At 48.2% G+C, this 24,429-nt stretch overlaps 1 protein-coding gene across 1 annotated transcript in view; it reads left to right on the forward strand.

Moving 5' to 3' along the window:
* The first annotated feature begins 8,630 nt into the window (after nt 1-8,630).
* LOC122398957 (B-cell lymphoma/leukemia 11A-like) overlaps nt 8,631-24,429 on the forward strand; it is a 36,064-nt gene continuing 20,265 nt past the window's right edge. The window contains exon 1 of the mRNA XM_043399230.1: nt 8,631-8,929. Within this exon, the coding sequence (XP_043255165.1) occupies nt 8,893-8,929 (37 nt within the window). The 5' untranslated portion in view covers nt 8,631-8,892. The remainder of the gene's footprint in view (nt 8,930-24,429) is intronic.

Below are 24,429 nucleotides of genomic sequence, written 5' to 3' on the forward strand. Positions count from 1 at the left end.
CGGAACGAGAGAGAGAAAGAGAGAGAGAGAGACAGTGGCGTACGGAGGAGTCCGTGCCGGGCATCGTCACCAAGATGGTCCACGCTGGGTTTTTTCACCCTTTGGACGTTCGCCTCTCTGTAACGGGTGTCCGAAATTAACGTCCCATGTCACGAGGAGGGCCCTCCGTCGCGCAGCGAGCCGTTGGCTGCATCTGTCGGATGTACGGATTCGACGTTCGTGCTCTCCTACGGGATCCTCGCCTTTCAGAACACACCTAACGTCTCGCGAAGAATGCCCCTCTGGCGTCCAAGCATAATTTCTCTTTTATTCCGTAGTCAATCGGTGGACAATTATTATTTTCTGTCAGAGGGAGAACTAAATATCGAGAAACCCTGGGAGGAACCCTGGAAAAGCATTTAATCGAGAGTTTCATCGTGGTTTCTCGCCTTTGAGAAGACCTTTGAGAACCGGGGAACAAGGTCTCACGAAGAATGGCCTTCTGGCGTCCAAGCATAATTTCTTTTTTATTGAATAGTCAATCGGTGGATAACTATTATTTTCTACCAGAGGGAGAAGTAAATATCGAGAAACCCTGGGAGGAACCCTGGAAAAGCATTTAATCGAGAGTTTTATCGTGATTTCTCGCCTTTGAGAAGACACCTAACATCTCGCGAAGAATGCCCCTCTGGCGTCCAAGCATAATTTCTCTTTTATTGAATAGTCAATCGGTGGATAATTATTATTTTCTACCAGAGGGAGAAGTAAATATCGAGAAACCCTGGGAGGAACCCTGGAAAAGCATTTAATCGAGAGTTTCATCGTGGTTTCTCGCCTTTGAGGAGACCTTTGAGAACCGGGGAATAAGGTCTCATGAACAATGCTCTTCTGGGGTCCAAGCATAATTTCTTTTTTATTGGTTAGTCAATCGGTGGATAATTATTATTTTCTGCCAGAGGGAGAAGTAAATATCGAGAACCCCTGGGAGGGGGCGATGGAATAGCATTCAATCGAGAGTTTTGTTGTGGTACTTTTTAATTTTCGGGTTCGTCGGCGCTTCTTGGACTCGGATGTGTTGTAACAGCGCTGCTATTCGTTGTAAATTATGTAGCGATCACGGGACCGTGTTCGTGGCTGCGCGTTATCGCGGTCTGCTGTTTGACTTAACTAGGCGGCCGCGTTACTAAATGGCACACGTGTCCACACATGGCGCAAGCGGCCTGAAGCTCCGGAACGCATAAAGTAAAGAAATCGACCGAAAATTCCCCTCGGTTTTATCCGTTGTTAATTTCCAACCGATCGAACGAACGCGATTTCTACCGACTGGCGATTATTCATTTATTCATTCGATAACCGGGAAGCCCCCATTACTGTACAAAGCAGTAAGAATGTACTTTTGATTAGGTAAACAACGCGGGGATAAAGTGTTGACAAATTTTAAATACACAGTTTTCAACTACTTTAATGAAAAATAAATTTGTACCGTCAATTGGGTGGATCTAACCCAAACTTGGATCAATTGACATGAGGGAGAAACTTGCGTGAGAATCTAAATGTCCTTGCGGGACATTTGGGACATTTTTGGGTCATTTGATTACACGCGTATAAATAAATTCCATTTGTCTCGCTATAAATTCTCGAACTTGTTGAAAAATGTCTCGCATCCGGTGGCCAGTTTCCCCCGGGACGTCGACGCATTCCAAAGTCTGGGGAGACCGAGTCTAGCGACCCTTGCACAGTATGTATCTTGAAAAAATTGTAATAACAAGCAATGCACCGGGTTCTGAATTACCAGGAGCCAAGGATTTGTTAAAAGATTCACAGCTTCGACTAATTCCTAAGTCCGAGTATGATCGACGTTTCCTTTAAGGATCTCAAAGAAACTTTCTATCCAGTTCCTCTGGTTTCCGAGGTAACCTTTTGTTCTTGGCTGAGCAGCTATATAAGTGACAGGACACAAGTCGTTAGGCTCCTTAATCAGTACTCCGATAATTTCAGCGCTTCTTCAGGCATTCCGGCTAGGCTCTCATCCGGGGCCCTTACCTTTTATCATTTTCAACGACGCAAATTTTCCCCCGTGAAAATGCCCTGTTTCGAAGTTACTCCTTCGAGAAATATTCAGAGATCCCTTTTCCGAAATTAGACGGTCAAAGATTCTAAGAAAAGCAATATTTGGAGCAACCTTCGTCAATTTCAATAACGAAGAATAAAAATGATCTTTTTGGTCGAGCAAGGATCACCAGGGTTCCCAATTAACGCTTAACTGGGGCTCTCAATCTCAACTGAACTATTTTACTCGATGTTAATGTTTACCAAATTGGTACATGGAAATCACTGCCAGTCTAAAATCCTAAAATTGTTTACGGGACCAAAACTTTCATTTTAGGCAATTGAAAACTACACAACTTAAAGGTTGTCGTAGTAGTTGCTTTCGTAACCTCGTTAAAATTTACGAAGCCTATTGAAATTTATTTTCTTTAACATTTCAGCTTGAGAATTCATTATTACAGTATGGGTGACGTGGCAGTCATGGTGTTAAAGCATTTAAAAAACAATGAACTAACGGAGGACTACATGAATTTTCAAGTAATTAAGCTTGTGGGGGTCCCAATAATCGATTCGAGGGTTAAAATAATTTTTTGTTTTTAATTTGAATGTTAAGATGGTCGATGATGGTTGGTTTGGGTCGATGGTTGGTGGTTTCTGGTCCGAAAGGCGTCGCGTAGAAAAATATTGCCTCGCCTTGGAAACAACGGTCGCGAAACAACGTACTCTCGCACCGGAGGAGTGACCGTATAAGACCTCTTCCTGTGCGGGGAATCGTAGAAACCCACGGGTTAAGACGCGCGGAAAAATTGCATGAACTTGCGGACGTTTGAAACACAGTGCCCCACGGTAATGAATGTGGGAGTTTCACACGGGTCAACGGATCGCTGCGTTTTCTAGGGATACACACGAGAGATGCACTTGGAATTTCTCCTGGCTCTGCTCGGCCCGCACTATATAGCGTGCACGTCCGTAATAAACAGGCTTGATAACTTATGCATTCCAAATAGACGATACGATCTATCTAGCACTGCAATAAATACGACGCGCGCTGGATACCGCCGGTTATAAATTCGCCAACATTTTCAGCGGAGTCCGCGTCGACGCCGCTGCCCAATAAACCTCGTCGGGGCAGAGCCGGTCCAATTTTCGCGATCGATCGAGAATCCTGTCGATCGAGGTCCAGCGGGCGGAACGATCGTTTTCTTAAAAACCGGAACGCGGCCACGTTCGAACGAATTTTACGAAAATATAGAAACGCCGCCCGGTTGTAGGCGAGCAAACATAACAGGGGACCGTGAAATGACTTTTTGGATTCGGGGGATTTCGGGAAAACAAGTATTTCGCGCGACTCGAGTCGCTCGATCGATGGTTTCCATTCTTCCTTGAAGAGAGATCTAATTTCTTCGATCGTAAGACGCCTTTCGCTTTAAGAGACGCTGGACCGTGTGATCATTTTTATCGATGACTGTACACGGTGTAATTTTATTTATGAAAATATTCTACTCGACGATTCGATCGCTTTCCGTATCGTTCTCGGAGAAGAAAACGTAGCAGCTAGAATATTATAACGGCGCGACGCGATTACGGCCACGGCACGACACAATTAAACTGGATTTATAAGGAAAGGTGCACGAAAAATAATAACACGTTTATCTTAATTGAAGTCTCGACCCGAAATCGTTCGTTCTCCGGACAACTAACGTCGTATTTATAATTTAAACGTGATAAATACACGAAAACAGGAATCTTGAAACGGACATTTAAAGAATGATACAAAAATTTATCCTTGAGTAGTAAAAGGTACTTGTCTACCGAATTATTTTTATAATCCATTGATACGATGCATTAATTTTGAATTTCTTCCCAGAAAATTGTTGAAATAAGTTGTTTTCTTTTAATCTGAAATTAGCTGGCAGCTCGTTCGAGCGTTGGAGAGGCCAGGATGGAAATATCGGTAACCTTAACGCGAGAAACAACGAGCTCGTGTGCGAGGTATCGCGAGAAAGCTCGACGGAAATGCGATGTTCACAGTCCGTGCACGACGCAGCGCGGCCAGGCCCAGGCACGGTGTCGTTTCACAGATTGGTCGAGATATCTGGGACAGGTCCGGGGAACACTGTCCAGGACCCAGGAATCTGTACCAGGACCAGCAACAGATAATTCCGTCGGTTAGTCGAAAGTCACTTCAGATCCTTCGGCGAGAAACGCCGCGGACAGGACAGCCCCCAGGCCTGGGAAACGTTTTCGGCACTCGTGGCCCTCCCTCCCCACGTTTCCCGAGCCGAGGGAAAGCAGAAAAAGGCCCAGCCCCACTCTGGGGACCAAATTAAAAGACGCTGGTCGACGCAATTAGAAATTTAACCATCGCGATCAACGCTACTGAAATTTATCTGATAACAGAACTTGAAGTTTTAAGAAATTAATAATTCTAAAGCGTGCCTTTGTGTAAAATATTAAACTTGCATCGATCGAATAGCAAACGAGTAATGGACGCTTTGCTTTGTTATTTGTAAATCTGGTATTTATCTCGGTTGAAGAGATTGTTGCTTGTTTAAGGGGTCTGTTAAAAAGTTTGGAAAGCAGATCCTGGCGATCGTTGGCGTCCTCGTCGCTCGTCGAGATCGCGCGTTCGATTCGTCTCCCTCTCGGTTGTCTTTCTGTCTCAGGATCTCGATCCTTGGGCGAGTAATCCCGTGGAAAGATCCGCGTCGCAGGTATCGATCCCACCGTGGATGAAGGGTTTAGTCACGGAATAATTAATGTGAGAGAGCAGGTATCTCCTTGCGTACACTCGTCTACTCCACTTTCTCTGCGATTCGACGGTGTACGTGTTTACGGGAAGTTCGAAGGGGACGAGCGTGCATCGGTAATCGCTCCCGCGGATCCATACCGTCGCTTCGCCCAGTGACGAATACCGCGAGATCATTGTTCGCGCGAATATAGTCATACGTAGGATTCCACCGGCTCGAATCTAAACGGTCCGTTTTAAAAGTCGAATGAGCGCCCGGTATAATTCTCCCCATGTTTTCGTCGCACGGTCAATGGGCTGTTTTGAATCTACCCGTTTCGGCGACGATTCACCGCGATGAATTAAGGATGACGCGAAAAATCACCAGCCTCCTTTTCCATTAATAGATCAAGAAGGAAAATTCAAAACATCGAGCACGAAATCTTGAAAATCGTAAATAAAAAAAAGTCGCCTCGAACGATTAAAATTCCAATACCATCGTTTCGTTTTGCAGTAACGAGGAGTAACTGTCGTACGACTCGAACAGAACATATAATTAATACGCCAAAACAAGATACAATTACCACGGGCACGATCTTTAACGAGTTGCGTGAAAGACACGTTAACCCTGCATTGCATAATTTACCCAATTAGGAATCTAATAAAAACAATCCTTGTAAAGTTTCGCTGAGAAAATTTTGTGGGATTTGCGCATTATAGGGGGATCTAATAGCTCTGCTGGTTCGCTCATTTACTGTCTGATTGGAGTATTAATTAATTCATGGACGCACAACCAACCGGAGGAATAATTCCTGTTTTGAGAGATAAAGTAACATTCATACAATAGATGGTTAAAATACACGAGCGGCCCTTTAAGTACTAATTGCTTATTATCTAAAGTATATTTCGAATTTTAGTTCGGTGTCTTAATTACGATCAATGTCGGCGATACGGAATGCGGACGCAATAATGTGTTTATTGTTTCGATGTTTTCGACCGATTATTTATGGGTTACGATAATCTACGTTGAAAGGAAAAAGTATATAAATTATGGGTTCAAAAAAATTACCCGCGGAGGAAAATAACGTAGGAAAGTAAAGACTACGGGTAAAAAATAATGTATAAATTTATAAAGAATTGCGTTTTGTGTTCTTTAAAAATTTTGACAGTCTTCGTAGACGCAAAAACCGAACCTGTGGGGAACCCGGTGCAAACTGTCGTCGAATCGAATGCTAGCGCCCGTATGCAACGCGGGACTACAAATAAACTCGTCACTTCGAAACTGCTCTCGATAAACGTACCTCGAAGCACCGCGAAAGTGATCGTCGGTCGCGTAAATCGCGTCGCAATATTTATACAACAAAAACCGAAAACGAAAGGGAATAGAAAACGTCGCGAGGAGCGACCGGGCGGGCAAGGATACCCAAAAGAAATTTCGAAGAGGCAACCGGGGTAACGCGAGTATAACAAATGTGACACCGATCGTCAACAAAAGCCTGGCGCCGGTCCAAGCTGCCTTAACACGCATAGAAATTACCTCGGGGTAATTTAAACGCCTGACCAGCGTTAATCGTATCGTCGCCCCCTGAAAACTAACGGCCCGTGTATTTCGAAAACTCTCGACACCCCTCTCCCGTTCCGCCACGGAAACCTGGGAACCGTTAAAACAGCGCCTGGAAACCGAGGGACCGAGGACGTCGGGAATCCTAAAAACGCCGTCAAAAAGTGTGCTTTTCTTCGATGGAATATAAATCGGGATCTTCGAAATAGCGTTTAGGTACTGGGCTAGGTCCGGGGTTAAGTTATTGATCTTCCCCGGCATGAGATGGTAACGAACATTGGGTCCGTGCTCGGAGAAATGATCCACCGAATCGGAGCTAATTATCTGGATCACACTTTGCTGGATAACGAATAATAGAAATTACAGATTTGGTACCCGATTTAAATAATGCGAATTATGGAGTGGATATTTTATGTCGAGTCGTATGGGAGAGTTATTTCAAATGGAATAAATCATCTATCTATGTGTACAGGATTTTTACAATTGGAGGAAAATGAATTGAACAAAACTGCTAATCTCTTCTTCCTTTTAACCCCTTAACATTCATGACCGAGTCCGACTGCTTTGAAAAATGATTTAAGGGATGACAATATTTGTTTTCTTTCAAATTATATGTTAGATACAATATTGTAATTAACAAAACCAAAACTTTATATAGCTTAGAAACAGATCCAATAAAGAAAACTGATTATTCTTGGTCAGCCCGAAAAATATGAGCGTGAAGGGGTTAAAAACCCCGCAACCGATGTTTCCCTCGCAATCCCCCACTCTTGCACGCGATTCGAATTAAACTACACATCCTTTGCGAGTGTATTGCTCTTGAATTCTTGAATCGATGGTTAGTAACAGCTGGCTGATCTACGTTCGACGAGTGACAATTGTTCGTTACCTTGGGACAGAACGGTTCGGTCGCGGATACGAACCGACAGCGATGCTCGCGTTCCGTTCGACGGGATCCCCGGTCGGAGGAAAAAAGCGAGAACAGCGAGAACAGCGAGGGGTGAAAAAAACGCGGCGGCTACCCCTGTGGTGCGGTAAAGGAAGAGGATCTCGGTGCGTCGTCCGACGGACACTCTCCTGGAGCCACGAGACTCGCGACACAGCCTGGACAGAGAAGAATGATCGAGCTGGGCAGAGGAGCGGAGGGAGAGGTCGCGGGGGGAGGACTAACGCGGTTGTAGGACTCGCAAGACCGAGCGTGTACGTGCACGATGAGAGAAGGGAGACCGAGAGAGGCGAGCAGATGCCTGCGGACTGAGAGAGAGAGGCGTCGGGCCGCCGAGAGCGTCGAGCGCCGTTGCCGCGACCGAGAGAGAGGGGGATCGCGTTACCCCCACCACGGGGGTGAAAACTACCCCGAGAGCGCGTGGGGTGTCCGGCCTCGGCGCCGAGCCGAACCGAGCGCGTCCGAAGCGAGCGCAGTGCCCGACACACCAGGTCCCGCACGGCACGACTAGGCGCACCGTCCGGCACAGTCCACTCAGAGATACGACCCATGCTGGACCATCGTCGCTCTGGTCCACGCCGGCATCAGGCATCCAGCATCCTCCGCGCGTCAGGCCGCACGAGACACCACCACCAGGCCGTAGAGGACGAGCAGGACACGCGACTCAGTCCCGGTTACGCGTCGCGAGACACCGGAACAAAGAGGGACCAGCGTCGGCGACGGTCCGCGGAGACAGTTGGCCGTGCCGAGACGCGTGTCGCGCGACCAAAGGACCTTGTTTTTGTTTTCGTTTACGTTGTTCCGACTGCTGTTTGTTCCGGTCAGTGAGAGGGGCCGAGACCAGTGACGAACGGTCGTAATGATCGTGACACGAGCGTGACTGTACGCGACGGCGGACCAAGTGATCGGTTTACCCAAGAGATACGTTCCCGTTTTCGGTGGTGACCCGTGTGCTGTGAGAACGAGCGGGAATAACGAATAAGGCGCGTCGGCACCTGTGCGGCACGCGGCGGGCGGTTCCGTCTGTCCGCGAGGAGAATCGGTATCGGTATCAGGTGTGCCGTATGCGCGCCGCGAACCGCGTCCTCCCGTCCGGCTCTCGCGATCACGCGGAGCAGACCGCCGGTCGAGGAACATGAGGACGCGCGCCAGTTGACGAAGAGGCGCGACCCGGCCGACTGTCAGTTCCGTCAATCGTCGCGGCCAGGTGCGCGAGGGACGATCGGACGCGACAGATTAAAGGACCAGGGGGCAGACAGGGTGCGAGAGAAGCCGAACAGTGCGTCGAACAGGGGGGTGTCCGGTGTAAATCAGTAACTGAAATACCGCGAGCCCAGTGAAGTTTATCAAGGTGGAAACAGGTGAAACGACGGATGGACTCGTTCCTCAGAGGCGGAGGTGAGGGGGAGGAGGAGGGCTGAAGCGTGACGATCTTCCCTCTTTTCCCCGAACGAGAAGACGCTTTTCCTTCCACCGTGGTCGTCCTCGCCTCCCGTGGAAGGAAAAGTTTACAGAGACGAGGGAAACGCGAGCACGACGACCGCCGCGAAACGACCCCTTCCGTCCTGGACCGCCGAGGGAAACGCATTTCCAGACGTGCTAAGCGCCGCGAACATCGAGAACGTCACCATGAGGATCAAAATGCCCGCGGTCAGGATCGCGCAAGGTGAGTGCCAGACAAACCGAACGCCGACGGAACCGAGTATCATTATTTTTGGATTCCGCGCCGTCGACGAGACCCGGCCGCGCGCGCTCGGCTGAACTTGAAAAGTAGAGCGAAACTTTTCGCACGCGAACGCGTCCCTCGAAACTGTTACCCGACGATCGACGAACTTTTGCTGAACGCGACGTTCCGCGAACAGGGGGCTTCGATCGTTGGAATTCACTCGCGCGGCGTTCGAAACGCAGGGAGTTCCGTTCTTCGATCTCCCGCGGACGCATTGTTCTTTCGAGAACATGACGTATTCGCTCGGGAATTCTTAATGCCACGTTCGTACGCGCGACAGTCGGGTTTGCAACGGGAATATCAGAGTCGACGCTCGAAAACTTTAGAGAACGAGGATCGAGGCACGAGAAAAAAGGCGCGCGGGTTGCGTGAAAGTTTAAACGGCCCGGCGAATGATCGAGCAAATTGCGTTTGAATTTCCTGGGGATACGAGAGAATTAACTGTAAAATCGGATAATAGCGCGGGAGGAGGATCGATCGCGTCGAAAGATATTTAAAAGGCCTTGACTCTCGCGTAAACGATCGTCGTTAAATCCTATGGGGTCCGAGAGAAGCTATCTTCGATCCCGAGCCCTCCGGATCGTGCCCTTAACCCAGTCGCGTGTACGGTAAATCCGGCCTGGATGGATCGAGGAAATCTTTTCGTCGCGTTTTCTTCCCGCCGCAACCTGTCGCCCCGCGTCGGAGGGTCGCGTGGCCGCGCCGGGAAGAAAATAAAAGAGGCGCGCGGACGTCTCGAAGGCGACGCGGAATGACGCGAAGGAGCAGCGGGCGGAGGAAGAAGGGGCCGAAGGAAAGAGAAAGGGAAAGAAGGAATGAATGAAACGGGAAGGATCCCGACGGGGGAGGGAGGGGGGGAGGCGGCGGGAAAACCGGGCCAACGTCTTGGAGGGACTCGTCGACGGTTGAATTTTTAATTAGTACCCCGACGAGGCCCCCCCACCAGCGCTCATCGGGGGTAGAAAAAGACGAGCAAGGTGGCGGCCAAGGCGGAGGTGGAGAAAGAAGAGCGCAGCGGGGTGGGCAAGAAGGTGGGGCGGCATTGTCATGCGCGCGTTTTTCACAGACTTTTCCACCCCCGACGGTTCCACGCCACCATCCCCCGCGTCGCCTCGAGCCTCGAGCACCCCCTCGCCCCCCACGGAGAGCAGCGGCGGCGGCGGCGACGGCGGCTCCGTTTTCTTAATTACAACTGCGATATTCTTTAGTTCGCGCGATGACGCCGCCGCGAAAAGATACCGGAATATTTCTCCACCGATTAACCCCGACGTTGCGTTCGACGGGGACGCGACCTCCGCGACGGTCTCTCGATCGATCGGCGATCTCGATCGGTCAGTGGTCGATCGTACGTAGGAGGCACCAACAGTCGCGAACCTCGAATCGCGAGACGACCGGAAACGACTTTGAGGCTCGGTGGTCGTGACTCGTGTACACACGCGGGGGTTGACGATCTTTCTCGGCGATCTTTGTCAGTGTCCGTAGAGTGGTCCTGGTTGAACAAGCAAGATTCTGTGAAGGTTGAACCGCCGGCGCACGCATGTCTGGTACGAGGAGTAACGGAAACCGCTCGCGGAATCGCGGCGCGACGCTCGTCGAACGTTGACGAATGGGATCGGTGGTCGAACCGATCGAGATATGTAGCGTACGAGATAGTTTCGAGAAGAATCGAAGGATATGCCGTCGCGTTTCGAGCGTGACGCGAGCCCCGAGAGGTGAGACTCGGAACACTCGTCCTCCCCCTCGACTATCCCCTTTCTACTCTGAGAGTGTACGCCATCGAAATAATTCGCGTGGGATACGGAAAATGAAGAAACTTTGCCCCGATTTTCGGTGTTGCAATATGCACTTGTCGAGATACATTTGTCAAAGTAAACTCAAAAATGGCATAGAATTTCCAGAAATCTAGACTCCGTATCGATAGTTCCGGATTTAACGAGAAAAATTGCCATTCCACTTCGCGACGAGTATACTCGTGCGCGGCTAATGGGTCGAGAGCTATCTGTCTGAAATATTCGTTCGTCTTCGAACTCCCGGGCATGATCGGTGTCTTCCCCAAACGACCAACGTCTGTCAGTGTCAGAGAGTGGTCCAGGTCGAACAGTAAGATTTAAGTTAAAGGTTGAACGCCGGCGCACGCATGTCTGCCACGAAGTTGGAATCCGAAAACCGCTCCGCGGAGTCGTCGACGCGTCTCGCCGGCGCAAAACTAGTCGCAGCCTGATGAACGATCGGCTTTCAGCGGGATTTATGCTCGTAATTTGCACACGGCATTACGGGTCGTCGATCCGGACGTCGCGTATTCGATAATTTCGAAAATTCCAGGACCGTCTTACCCATTGTCCGTTCGGGTTCAGAGTGCCACGGTAAACACGAAGTTTATTTCGTTGGTCGTTGGACGTTAATAGGAATTTATACGATCGTAAGAACGGAAGCAGATTCGACAAACTATCCGACGGGAGAGCGATCGACTCTCTGCCAGCGATCGATCGTAGAAATAACTTTAATTTATATTTATTTCTAGAATGTGTCATGGTTCGTAAAGCTTGAATATGACCTAACGTGCTCGTCGCGAACATATATAGAATATAAATTGAGAAGTCCTCTTCTAGATTACTTTGTAATATGATCTTTAATTCATATTAAAAGTTAGATCGTTTGAAAAATGAATTATACTTGGAGTTCGTCACTCTTTTTGGGAATCGTAACCTGTAACGTGTTCATATCCTTTTAATAGAACGCGTCTTCCTTTGCGCTCGTTTCCAGAGATCGTTGATTGTATTCCCTCTCGAAATGACTCCGGGAGAGTTGGACGTCGAGAAACTTCGGGCTGTCGTTCAAACGGACGTTGAGGGAATTTAAGGGAGCGCGGCTCGATTTTGGCGACACGAGGCTTTAAATTTCTGTTTGGAAATGTGGATTATCCACTTCCCAGAAACGAACGTACGTCTCCTGTTTACATCGCGATTATCTACCTTCTCGCCCCGTCCTACATATGTACGTATGACGAAGTAAATAGATCGCGCGTTTGCCCGGCCGTCAAACGGCAAATACCTCTCTCCGCACAATTACCTCTCGATTTATGGCTACGATTTCGACAGAAGCGGCGGATTTCGGGCTCTTCGATCTCGGACCTCGACGCCTTCGGAGCAAACTTCGTCGACGACGACGCGTGAGAGTCGCGAATGCGCGGACATTTAGAAAAAAAAAGAAAATCTGAAACGATTGAATTTAGGTCGAAACATTCGTAAGATAAGTTTTTTTGTTTCTTTCCTTAATATAAATTCATTTGATTCGTTTGATAAATTTATTTGTAAATAGCTTTCGACGATCGAGACAGGAAAATTACCTTTTCAACGAGCGTCGTGCGGTTATTCGGAGCGAAAAATTTCGTATTGTAAATCAATGATTCCGGAACGGAGACGTGTAATAATGTCAGCGTAATTAGTTTACGTCTTGTTCCGTGCATCGATCGTATTTACAGGAAATTAATGTTGTCGAATTCAATAAACGGCGTTGCCCGATAAACGAGGCCGCGAAGGAAACGTTGGAAAAATTGAATGAAACGAACGTCGAATGTTCACCCGGTCGCCATATTCATCGAATCGCCACTTATTAAAACGTTTGCATCGAAGAAGGAAACCTTGGGTGCATTTTATTATTATTTAACCCCGTTGGCGAGTTTAAAAGATTACAATTATCCGCAATATTTTAAATAACGTTCGACCGGTAATATTTACCAGCAAATTAAAAGATTGTTCCCTTTTTAATTATATGTACTTGGACTCGGAACAATTCCGATACGAGCGTTGCTCGAACAACAAAAAAAAATTCTCAGCAACGTTCATAATGGTTTTTAATTAAGAATACGTTTCCACGCTCGTTCCTCCTGGATACGAATTTTTTTTCACACGTCCACGACCAACGATCGAATTTAATATCAGTCGCGATGTAACGATTCCTTATCTGGATAAGCAAATTCCCAATTAAGATACGAATCGTACCTCGTGTGTACGCGCTGACGCGATGACGTTTCTGTCCGAGGAATGTCGAAACAGCTGCTGTTCGAACACTAAACGGCATTGAATCGAGCGAAATATTAACAACAGACCGAGCGGAATAAAGTGTCGAACGACTTGCCTCCGATACACGCTAATTGTCGCTCCGTAGAACGAGGAAACAACATGGAGAGGAGAAGGGAGCCTCGGGAAGGTTCGCGACGTTCATCAATTATTCGTTTATATTCCTGGACAATGTACGATCGCGTGTTTCGCGTGGAGAACAAATACGGAGTATATTTAGAACTCTACTTTGGACGCAAGAAATTTTTTAGAGACGTTAGCGATGATTAAAGCATAGTTAACTGAGAAGAAAAAATAATTTTTTTAAATGAAACAGAGAGTACAATTATTCTCGATTTTTGGGCTATTTTACGCTTTATCTTTTTTATTTAGGAACTTTCGGTGGTGTCTGGAGGCGTCGTGACGAGCGAAAAGGGAAATTGATCGTCGGTAGTCGCGCAAAAGCAATTTTATCAGCCGCGTCGAAAGCGTGACTCGTTAATTGACGCAATTACGCCCGCATAGCAGGACACCTAGCGTCGCGGCGTCCTGCAAAGCCTCCCTGGGAGCCACGGTATCGGGCCGGGGCACTCTCGAGGACGTTATTTAGCAAACAAAGCTGAGTTTTACGTGCCCTTGTCGGCACGTGCGCGGCATATGCGCGTTTTCTATGCCCGCGCGCGTTAAACATTGTCTTTGACGCGGCCCGTCGGAAGCCCTTCTTCGTCTTTCAGCGATCTTCTTCTCCCCCCCCCTCTTCTCCACCAACCCCGCGTTTCTCGCCCGACTCGCCACCCTTTTTCGTCCTCGTTCTTATCCCGCGAAACCACCGTTCTTTTTCTCTCTCCTCCGCGTCCGACGCGCCTCTGGCCCCGGCAAAAAACTACTTTGATTTGATTTCTCAGATTAACCTTTCGGGGCGTCGGGCGTCGGGCGCGTGGCGAACCCTTCTCTCCTCCGACTACTCTCTCCCTCTCCTTTTGTCCTGGAAGTTCACGGTGTCCTCCGGTGTGCCTCTCCTATCTGTTTCGGAGGCAGCACGTGGCCAGGTAAGAACTCACGGCCGATCGTGTACCGAGGAACCCCGACTTTTCGTCCCGGAAGCACGCGAGCCGCGCAAAAAGTCCTCGCGACACGAGTCTACGCTAATAGGTGCCACGTTCTCCACGATTTTTCGTCAAATTCTTGCCCAGAAAACGATATCAAGCTACGGATAAAAGATAATAATTTGTCCGATTACTCGATGCTAAAAATAAAGATTGGATCGTTGGCTTTTCGTTGCTTCAGGGTTTTATTGGGTGTCTATTGTTAGAAGGAAAGTTTAGGAGGTTTAAAGTTAATATAAAATACTAGTTTATATGTAGATCGCCTATACAAATTCAGTTTGTTATACATTTAAGACTAAAATACTGTTACCGATAACGAATTCAACGAAGGGATAAATTCTAGATAAAATTTGAAGCCATCGTAACATCAAATCCGAAGAAAATAAAGCAGAAAAGAAACATTCCCACCACCGTGGTCAAGAATTTTACATGAAATCGACTCGCAGGAAGAGTATATTGAAAATGGCCTGCAGATCCACGACCAACATCCGAAGAACGTCATACTGCATTATTCCAGAGGCATAATGGAGCGAGACTCCTCTCTCCGCCACATAATTCATCACCCGATTCATTGTATTATAGACATCGAGGATTATAGAGATCAATTTGCTTGATGAAATAAATTGAAAAGATCAATTTCTTGTGTTTCTGATTCCGTATGATCCATCCCATCTATGATTTTCAAGGGGTTAAAAATATTATAAATATTCTTTAAACGAAACACTTCTATTCCCCCAAGACAATCCACCGTTCAACCTATTATCCCAATTTGCAAATTGTAAAAGTAACTTCTCCAAGTATAAATATTCCTTAAACGAAAGGTTGCTATCTCCCAAGACATAATCCACTGTCCACTCTATTTATTGGGCATCTTGCAGATTGCGAGAATCGGTTAAATGGACGAGGGCAAATAACTCGTGCCCTCCTAAAGGCGACCTAACCCTCGAGCAGCCCGGAGGAATTGTCCAGAAAGAGTCGAAACGGTCGACGTCTCGTCACGGGGAGTCCCCGTCGCCTCCGCGCGGATTAGTTCATAAATAACGGGACTGTTTACGAGTAATCGATCGATTCTCGAACCTCGGGGAAGATAGATGGCGCCACCTGGCGTCGTTGTCCGACGCCGCGTTGACGCTCGCTACTGGATAGCGAAAGAATGCTCCACCCGCGTTGCGGTTTAAACTCCACCGCTGAGTAAACAGAACGGCGACGCGGCCATTTAGGCACTCCGTGGCCGCGTTCCGCGCCGTCCGGTGTCGTTTGAAAATAGTTGCCCGATAAGATAAGAAGCAGAAACGCTCGAGTTCCAAGCCGACGGCGTTTCCCCGTTATTTCTGGAACCCGGGCGACTTAATAACCAGCGATCGCGTAATTCTTTGCGCAGAGTACACACCGGGCCGGGGCGAGAGACGTCGAAGGCAGAAGTAATTAAATCCATTACCAGGAAGAAACGACGGGTCCGTGGAGTAGAAATTAATTAGCCATCCGGCCGGGGGCTTTCCTTAAATCCTCGTCCTTAGCCGCCAGGACAGACGATGTCGATACAGCCTCTCCCGTCTCGCTATCTTTCCCGAACTCCCGGGCTGTATATCGTCCGTCCAATCTGCCGTTGGGCAATTTCGGCTGAAATACGATGTCGTCGGGTTCGCGAGCGAGCCCCGACGGCCCCGGCTTATTGGCCTCCGTGCCGTATCCCTTAAAACGGGGTTAAGACCGCGAAATCGTCCATAGAACTGGTCGCGTTTTTTATCCGACCAATCGAGCAACCCGCCTCGAGAACGTTCCGTGGATTCTGAATACGCTGATCCACGGTTCGAGCAACGTCCAAGCTGTTCCCGTTCTGTACATCGACCTACCATTCTTTTTTTTACAACCTGTTTCCTAATTGCAAAAGTATACTCTCATCGACTCGATTTAGGACTACAAAGGGCGAGAGTTTTCAAACGCAAAGTTCTGTTAGGTAAATATTCTCGAATAGATCCTGAAACCCCGTTCGAACGTCCCAATCACTATTCGAATGGCGGCAGAAATAGGAGAAGGGACACTTCGACTTTGGGGCCATAATGGATTTACAAGCACTCCAGAATAGGCTTTTTCAGAGCCCGACAGGGTCTCTGGACCGAGCACGGAGTACGGAGTTATTTGTCCCTGGGTACTCGTCGGTAAAAAAAGAAAAAAAAATAGAGAACGTAGGGAAGAATGGAAGCGTCCAACCTGCGGATGTCCGAGCGTATAATGCTAGGTGCCGTAGGAAAATTTATGTTGTTTGCAGTCTCGGTTTCCCGGTCCATTGTCCACTATTGTCCGAGTCCCTCCTTCCAAGGTGCGAACACCCTTCGGGGCGATAATCTGCTCGCATTATTGTACGCTTTGTCGGTCCGTTCACTTGTCGGAGGGGGGATCCTGACGGCTACCTGACCAAGGGTCACTTCGTAGCGCCTTCCACCACTTGTCCAAGGTGAGATTCCCTCCCTGGACCATCGTCTACGGTGTCTCCCCGTTCAACAGGGTGCATCGACAACGAGGGTCAACCTGACCGCCTCTCCTTGCGATCCCCGGACCCCTTTGCGGTCGACGTTTCGCTAATCGCGAGGTGCAGAGGTCGTGTTGCCACGCGTGTCTTCCTCCTCCGTGAACCAAGAGGCTCTCTAGGGTCTGGCGCGATCGATTACACGTATCATCGAATCTACGCCACGCGTCGGACAGCTTTAACAATTATTCGTCGAGATCTTCAAGATCTGTACGAAAGCAACTTCGAGGCAGGTGAGTCTCCTCCGTTAAATTGTCAACGATCACCGAACAGTCAGCGCCACGTTCAAGGATTCATCGGTGGCTGAGCTCTGTTTAGCGTCTTCTTAGCGCGGATAATTGTTTACAGAAGTCTGGAAGCTTTAGTAGATCCGCTTTCTTTCAGGAATCGAAAGAGAGCGCTTTCGAGAATCTTCGTGGATTATCATCGCGTATAGGTTCGTTGGGCTCCCTTGGCCGTGGTCACCCGTTATAATCTAATATTCGAGGACGGTGCGTGTGTAGACCATGTGGCGTGTACGCGTCCCTTCTATAAATAGGAGCCGCTGGAGACCAAGTTCAGAGGAACGGGGAGGACCGCGTCGTTTTTAGATTTTCCACCGGTTTCCAGTCGAGTCTGAGGTTAGAACGCCGCGAGCTAGTTATGCGCGCTCGTTTAGGAACGGCGTAACTTCGGGAACTTGAACGCCGCTTCGGTGCCACTTTACGGGAAGCCCGGCCCTGCTGGCGGCGTGTAATTAAATGGGAAAGAGGAGCCACCGTAATGGCGCAGCCTTGAGGATTTTCGTGGTGTTCGACGGATTCGGATTCCCCGTCTTCGTGATCCACTTCCCCGGGACCTCCGGAGCAGCTCCCTTTACCCGGCGACCTGACTTTATAGACAACTCCCGGAGTCGTTCGGGAAGTGTATTTTCGAGGTTCGAGATTTTCAGCCCGTCCCGTTGACTTCGCCGTCGTCAATTTTATCGAGGATTTATATCCACGCCTCTTCGCTTAAAAAGTTATTTTAAAACCTGGTGCTTTTCTCTGAATATTCCTCGACTACCAAGAACGTTGAAAAGATTTTATATTAAATAACCGACGAGCGATTTATCAACCCGAAAACGTTAAAAATATATTCCTCGATGCAGACCCTGTCTAGAAAGGGTCGGCTCTAAATATAAACGCTGAAAATTAATCAATCGTTGGAGAAACGGCACGACCCAACATTTTTCACCTACGAAACGTTCGGTTACGCAAATCGCGGCTCCGTTTGTTTGCACCGGAAGGGGAAGCGACGATTCGAGACGCGATTTTCTGGCCACGGCAGGATATTTGCTTTAACGAGAGACGGCCATCGGTCGAGAGAGCGCGTAGATAACGCGAGGGAACGTAACAGAGAGACCAGTTCGTAGTCATGTCCGGCCATCGCGTCTCGAGCGATCCGGAAGTCGAACGAGAAGAAAAACCGGCTCGAAGGTCTGCCGGTTCGACCAGTGGCGTGGCCGTTTCGACGGCCGGTCTCCCGATTGGCTGTCGACGACAAAATTGCACAGCGGGACGGGACTTTTTTTCGAAAAAGTCCACGCAACAAGAAGAGAGCGTTCGAGCGAGAAGAGAGAGAGAGGATTGTCCGAGATAATTCATTGTACCGGGCTCTGGACCAATTGCGTGGCCGATCCGCGGGGTGCTGCACGACGGGGTCCGAGCACACCGGCGTGAAAAAAGAAATTAGGGGTCAGGCTTTTTTTCTCCAATGGCGAGAATAGTAGATAATAATAGGGCTTTAATAGATAATCGATCCTAACCAATGCGTAACAATTTATTCGCGACGCTCGATCGAACGGTTCTGATCGGTTTGTGTTTCTTTTATTGTCGTCTAGATTATGATTTTTAGGTATTCCTGCGTGAAAAGTAGGGTTGAGTTAGTCTGTACGATACTTCTATTTTTGAAGTAGAATTGACTTTGAAACTTTAGAAAATTACGGCTTCGAATGGGTGTATATTATTTTAATATTATGAGTTCGTGTTTCCTCGATTATCAATTCCCATCACAATTTTTGAATCATATACATAAAAGTACGTGTACCCAGGGTGCAGATCAGAGCATCGATTATGAAATTATTCTCCAAAGAATGTAAAAAGCTGTTGATAAGGGTGGTTATTCTAATAGATATATTTTGGGTGACCGTGTCCTAGTGCGGGGCGACAAAGGGGTCGGTGATAGGATTTGTCGTGGATCAATTTATCGCTCGCGTGATCCTCGATCGGGTGGTTTATCGAGCGGAATGAATTTCGTATAATCGTAGCGGGAACGCGGAATGATGCTCCTCGCGGAAAGTAAAAACAGCGAATCGAATCGGATGTGAACAGAATGCCTATATCGAGCCACCCCAAAAAGTTACAAATACAATTTTATGAAACAAATAACACAGAAGATTTAACAGGCTCCTCGAGACCGTGTCCCAGGACGAGTCGCCCAATGAATAATAGACTGAACGCAGAACGGAGGAGACACGGGAGAACAGGTTGCAATCGAATACACTCGTCAAGATGGTGTGCCGTTTAAGTACTTTTCCTCCGATGTTGAGAGACCTCGTAAAACTCCCCGCTTTGGATACGAGTGACAACGAAAGGAGAAATTATAAATACGTGTAAAGACACGACCAGCTTTGTCGCGACACGAGAAGTCGTGGTATAATCCGAGCGCCCTTTCTCGGGACAGTTCTCGTAACGTTTTCGGGGATCGCGACTTCGCCGCGGGAAATTTCGGGGGCGAACAACGGGGGCGTCGAGCGAGGCCGCCCGGCCGCGTTAATTCTCGCTCGAGAAAATTCGCGGCGGTCGTTAATTATTTCGCGTGACATGCTTCGGCACTTCGCGCGTCCGCGCGTTGTCAAAAGTTTGCATTCGGATGTTTTGCGGCGAGCGGTACCGAGTTTCGCGATGGTGGGGTGGGGGGAGGGGGACGTTTTGAATAATGTAACAACGAAACCCACCTCTTCCTCCCGGCGACCCCTCTTTCCTCTCTTTACCACGGAACTTTCTAATTAACCGACGCTGGCCTGGGCGAAAGAGCAAGCCGGAGAAACGGTCGAAAGCGCGACGAAGACACCGACAACGGAAAAGAAAGAGAACAGGCGAGAGAGTGGGAGAGAGAGAGAGCACGCTGGACAATAAAAGGCCTTCCATGGTGTTTCGTCGCGTTCCCCATTGGCGATCCTACGGGCTTGTTGTTGCCGCGGTTCCCGTCGTTTGTTCCCCCGCGTCATTGTCGAACCGCGAATGGGCGACCGACGCGTGCCGTTTCGCGATTTTAGGCAAACGAATAATATACTCGGGGACCCGGGAAGAAAAAGGGAAAACGTCGTGAATGGGAATGGCACTCGGAGTCAAGATGGCGTAGTTCGAGTGCCCTTCCTCGAGGATGCAGGGAACGTCGAGAGGGTTATTCCGGGTCTAAATTGATTCCGGGATCAGGTGGTTATAGGTAAACGCGACGTTAAATGTTTAGCAACGGTGTGACTCTCTTCTTGGCAAAGACCTTGTTCCAGAAACTGTCCAAATGGGTTTTTAATTACGCAGCTGCCGATCGTTCGAACGTAAACAGCGATGGGGGTGATTTCGTTCCAAGTACTGTTCGGTGCTTAGCGAATCAACCTTGGAAAGGACTCCTAAATCTATTCCTTTGCGAGTAACGATGAGTAACGAGAGTCAGTTGGTTGCTTGTTAGAGTCTGATACATTCTGGTAGAATTTTGGGGGAAGATCGTCGCAGAATTTAACGTCCAGGTGCTTCTGAGCCCTGTGTCCGGAGAATTTTGCTCTCAAAAGTCTGTATCGAAAGGAAAACTACAGCGAACGCGCAATTGATGCTTCGATATCATTCTTTACACCGACTTCCAACTTTCCCAAGTACGAGACTCTCAAGGTACGACAACCGGAAGGACAGATGGGCGTAGTAAATAAGTCGCTGTTATCTCTCCGGCGGAGATGGGCAGAATTTAGATGCGAGTTCCGAATAATGAATAAAATATACTCGATCTTCTATTCATCGTTCGTTAAATAAAGAATTTGAATTTCCATTATGCGACGAAGGTCTGTTTTCGCGTTAAAACATGACGATTCCGCGTGATTCTTAAACACTTTGAAAGTATACTGTAATTAAGCTTGCAGGGCTCTCTGAACCATAAATATCAAGAACAAAGTAATTAGAGCCGATCTAACAGTATCTGCAATAGTTAGGGTAATGGAATTACGTTCGCACGATATATATTTTTATATCACCGTTTCGGATCGTGCACCTGGTCGACGAAGCGAACAGTAACATTATACTTTCGTTCCCAGATTGTTGCAAAAGTTACGGAATCGTTTCGATTTTGTAAAATAATTACACTTTATATTATTTTTCAATGTGCATCGAAATATATGCTATTCGTACAAACAAATCGGTATATATTTACGGATGGGAAGATCTGGATCAGTACCTCTCAACTTATGGGTCGCGACCCGGAAGCGGGTCGCGGAAATATCTATAGCGGGTCGCTGAGCTGCACACGCTCTCCAGATAAGGTTTCAGGCTTTTATAAAAGAAATTATTAAAAACTCAAATTAAACTCACACTATGGATTTAGATAAATAAAGAAACAACGGATCAAATTCTGTAACGTTCCGTGCATATCAATACTCATTAATGACCTCGAAGAATATTTCACGGTCTCTGCAAATCAAATAATATAAACAGTATTTAATAATTTCTTTGAATAAAAATAAGGGTTCCAAACTGCTAAATAATTTGAATCCCTCTTCACCTACGACGACAGTGGTATTTTGAATACGAATATTCGTAAGGGGGTGGAATTGTTAAATCTTCCAGCGCGTTCGTAGCTCGTTACACGATACAGTGGAAATAGCTGACGCGATTTCCGGATTTACCTGGGGACCGTGTCGAAATCAAAGGCACCTCGAAGTTGGATTTCTCAAAGGTGGAAACAGTGGTCGGAGTACTTGTTCGAGTAAGCTCCGCGAGCGCGGCGTAAAGCTCGATCGGCGTCGGTAAAACGTTCTCGCGCGACTTTTCCTCGATCCTCGGGACGCGGAATAATCGCGGAGGCGATTGCCAGGCGCGGGAGGATGCCTCTGTAAGAACGAGACGCGACGTTCCCAGGAGCCGAGCATCGATTTCGACTCCCACGGAAGGTGAAAACTCGGTTAAAGGCCACGCACGGCCGCGTGTGCAGCCGATCCGGCGCCGAGATGGGGATGTGACAGGACGTCAGAATGGGATTTCGGAGTCCGCATCCGTCGACAGTGTGCGGCGCAGAGGCAGCTGGACCGCGTCTAACTGTACCCACATGATTTATTTTGATCAAAAAATCACGGAAAGGGGTTTTCCTTGAAAGAAGCTGCGATTGAAAAGGGGACGGTACAGGTCAGCTCTCTAGGACCTGTTTGGCCGTTTCTCAATGGACAATGTCCTGCTGCCGGCTCACAAAGGACCCCCGGGACTAGAGATCCTCCCACGATACGCATGTGGAGCGACGATAGAGAGAAGGATCTAACCCGACGAGTGGGAAACCGACGAGAAAGAGAAAGACGCTGCGCCGTATACCCATTCACGGCCCGTGAGAACCAGATTTCATATTTCTCATAACCGCCTGGCTGGCCCGACCGCGGAACGGATAGAGCGCAGTTTTCTAGCCGAGTCTCTTGGACCACTAGCACGATTCCCAAACTGGTCAAACGATTTCACCCGTTCCGTTTTGTCCACTCGCGGCCCTACCGTCCGTTTTCTTCGCTCTTCCGTGGGAAGAGATTCCCGTTTTGCGCGGACATCCGATCGGGGATGTGACAGACACAGCCATTTTGGAAATTTTCAGAGTTTCGTCGATCCAGGGATCTTTGGACCGTAGTCGATGTTTCGATAGGTCAGCGATCTCACGAGAAAATTCTGATGAAGCAGCTATCACCGACACCTTACTTTCGACGCCACGAGTCTGTAAATCTTTAGCGTTACCTTATTGCGTGACATCCGCAAGTAGGGTGACTACAAATTGGCTTAGTGAGGCTAAAATTCCTGGTTCTCGAATGGCAAACGATCAATCCGATAACAAGACTTTCTCCAGATACGAATCCGATTGAAAACGTCCAGGGGAATTCGTAGGAAAATTTATGCCGACTATAAACGACGACCAAAGAATTAGAAAATTCTAATATCATAATGTATGATATCTATAATTTGTAATTCTATTGACACTTTTAATTTCTACTGTAAATTCTGGAAAATTCACAAAAATGGAATGAGACCTTTAACTCTTCTTTCCTATAAAGATATAAGCTTAAAAGAGAAAATCAAAGAAAATACCCGAGAGAAATGAAATCGATATGCGACCAAATAGTATGGATCGTCTTGCTAGCGCGTGTTATAAATACTTAACGCCTGTTCTAGAGTTCAGCATCGATTCGAACCAATTAATTTTGCGCAACAGGAGTTTAAAATTTGCACGTTGGTTAAAGAGATGGACGAAGGTGGCTCGAAGAAAAAATTGAAAACTCGAGAAGGAATTGTCCGGTACAAAAGGACATTGAGATCGAGAATAACCGGGGCAGACAAGCTGGACGGTCTTTTTCCCGTACTGCTTATGTATTTCTTACAATTCGATCCTCGTTCCCCGTGCATTTAACGCGAATGGACACCAACACTACGCCCGTGACCTCGATTCCATTCGAAAACAAGTACCCGTTAGGTCCCCGGTCTCGTGTTCTACGGCGAGGATCTTAAAGAGGCGTCCTTAAAAGGGAAAACGATCAAAGATACGGAAGAAAAGCTTCCGTGGAATAGGCCGGTTCACGAGATCGAGGCGACCTCCGTCCTTGATCCGCTCGATCCACACAAAAACGGGCCCGATTTTTTCCTCGATCGACCGGGTCAGCGTTTTTTATCCTCTTCCTCGATCGGGTGCAACGAGGCGCGCACGACCAAGGGTCCCCTGGAAAAAAAACTGCATCGACGACGCCATTTTGGATCCTTTGTGGGGTAAGCGTTTTCGTACCGGCGCGACGAACTCGTTCCTCGTGGGGAGGTTAAAAACTGCTCGCCCCTGGTGGAAAGTCGAAAGGACGATGGGGTTTCCGTGCACGGATAGAGAAAGGCGGCCCGCGGGAAAAAAGGGCAGTGAAAGACGAGGGAAAAAAAGTGGGGGTTTCGTATAAAAATTACCCCCACCATCGGGGCGAGGACGTGCCGGTAGGTCCTTTCTTCCTTTGATATCCTGTCGGCGGGGCCCTTGGCCGACGGGCCTCTGCGCGTGCCCCCCCGATGCTCTCCAGTCAGCATCCGAGCATGGAAGTAACCAGATCTCCGCCCTGTCGATCGAACTTGTACGCGTCTCGCGACGATTAACTAAATCCTCGAACGGCGATGCTCACCTTCGTCGCTCTCTGTACTGTGTACGCGTGTGCACGCGTTTGAATCTCGCTGGTTCGCGATCGGGGACGCGACTGTGCTCGATGGAACTGGCTACGCTTACCTCGCGGGGACGCGTAATGGCGCTCAAAGGTAAATCAGCCAAACGGGGAGGGGGTAACCGAATCGAAACACATCGATGTGTCATAATTTCGACGGTTTTCTGACGATGAAACGACAGGGTTTGTGCAGGAATATTCACAGTGCGACGGGTGAGAAGGAAACTCTGATAATTCTACGATCTGGTAAACATTGTTCGCGAAATATTCACAGTGCGTTTATTAGTTCTTGTGAAATCGTGGAATTT

This window comes from Colletes gigas, unplaced genomic scaffold, assembly GCF_013123115.1.
Source record: "Colletes gigas isolate AHSC1104 unplaced genomic scaffold, ASM1312311v1 Colletes_gigas_Sc00002, whole genome shotgun sequence".
In the NCBI taxonomy this organism is placed as follows: Eukaryota; Metazoa; Arthropoda; class Insecta; order Hymenoptera; family Colletidae; genus Colletes; species Colletes gigas.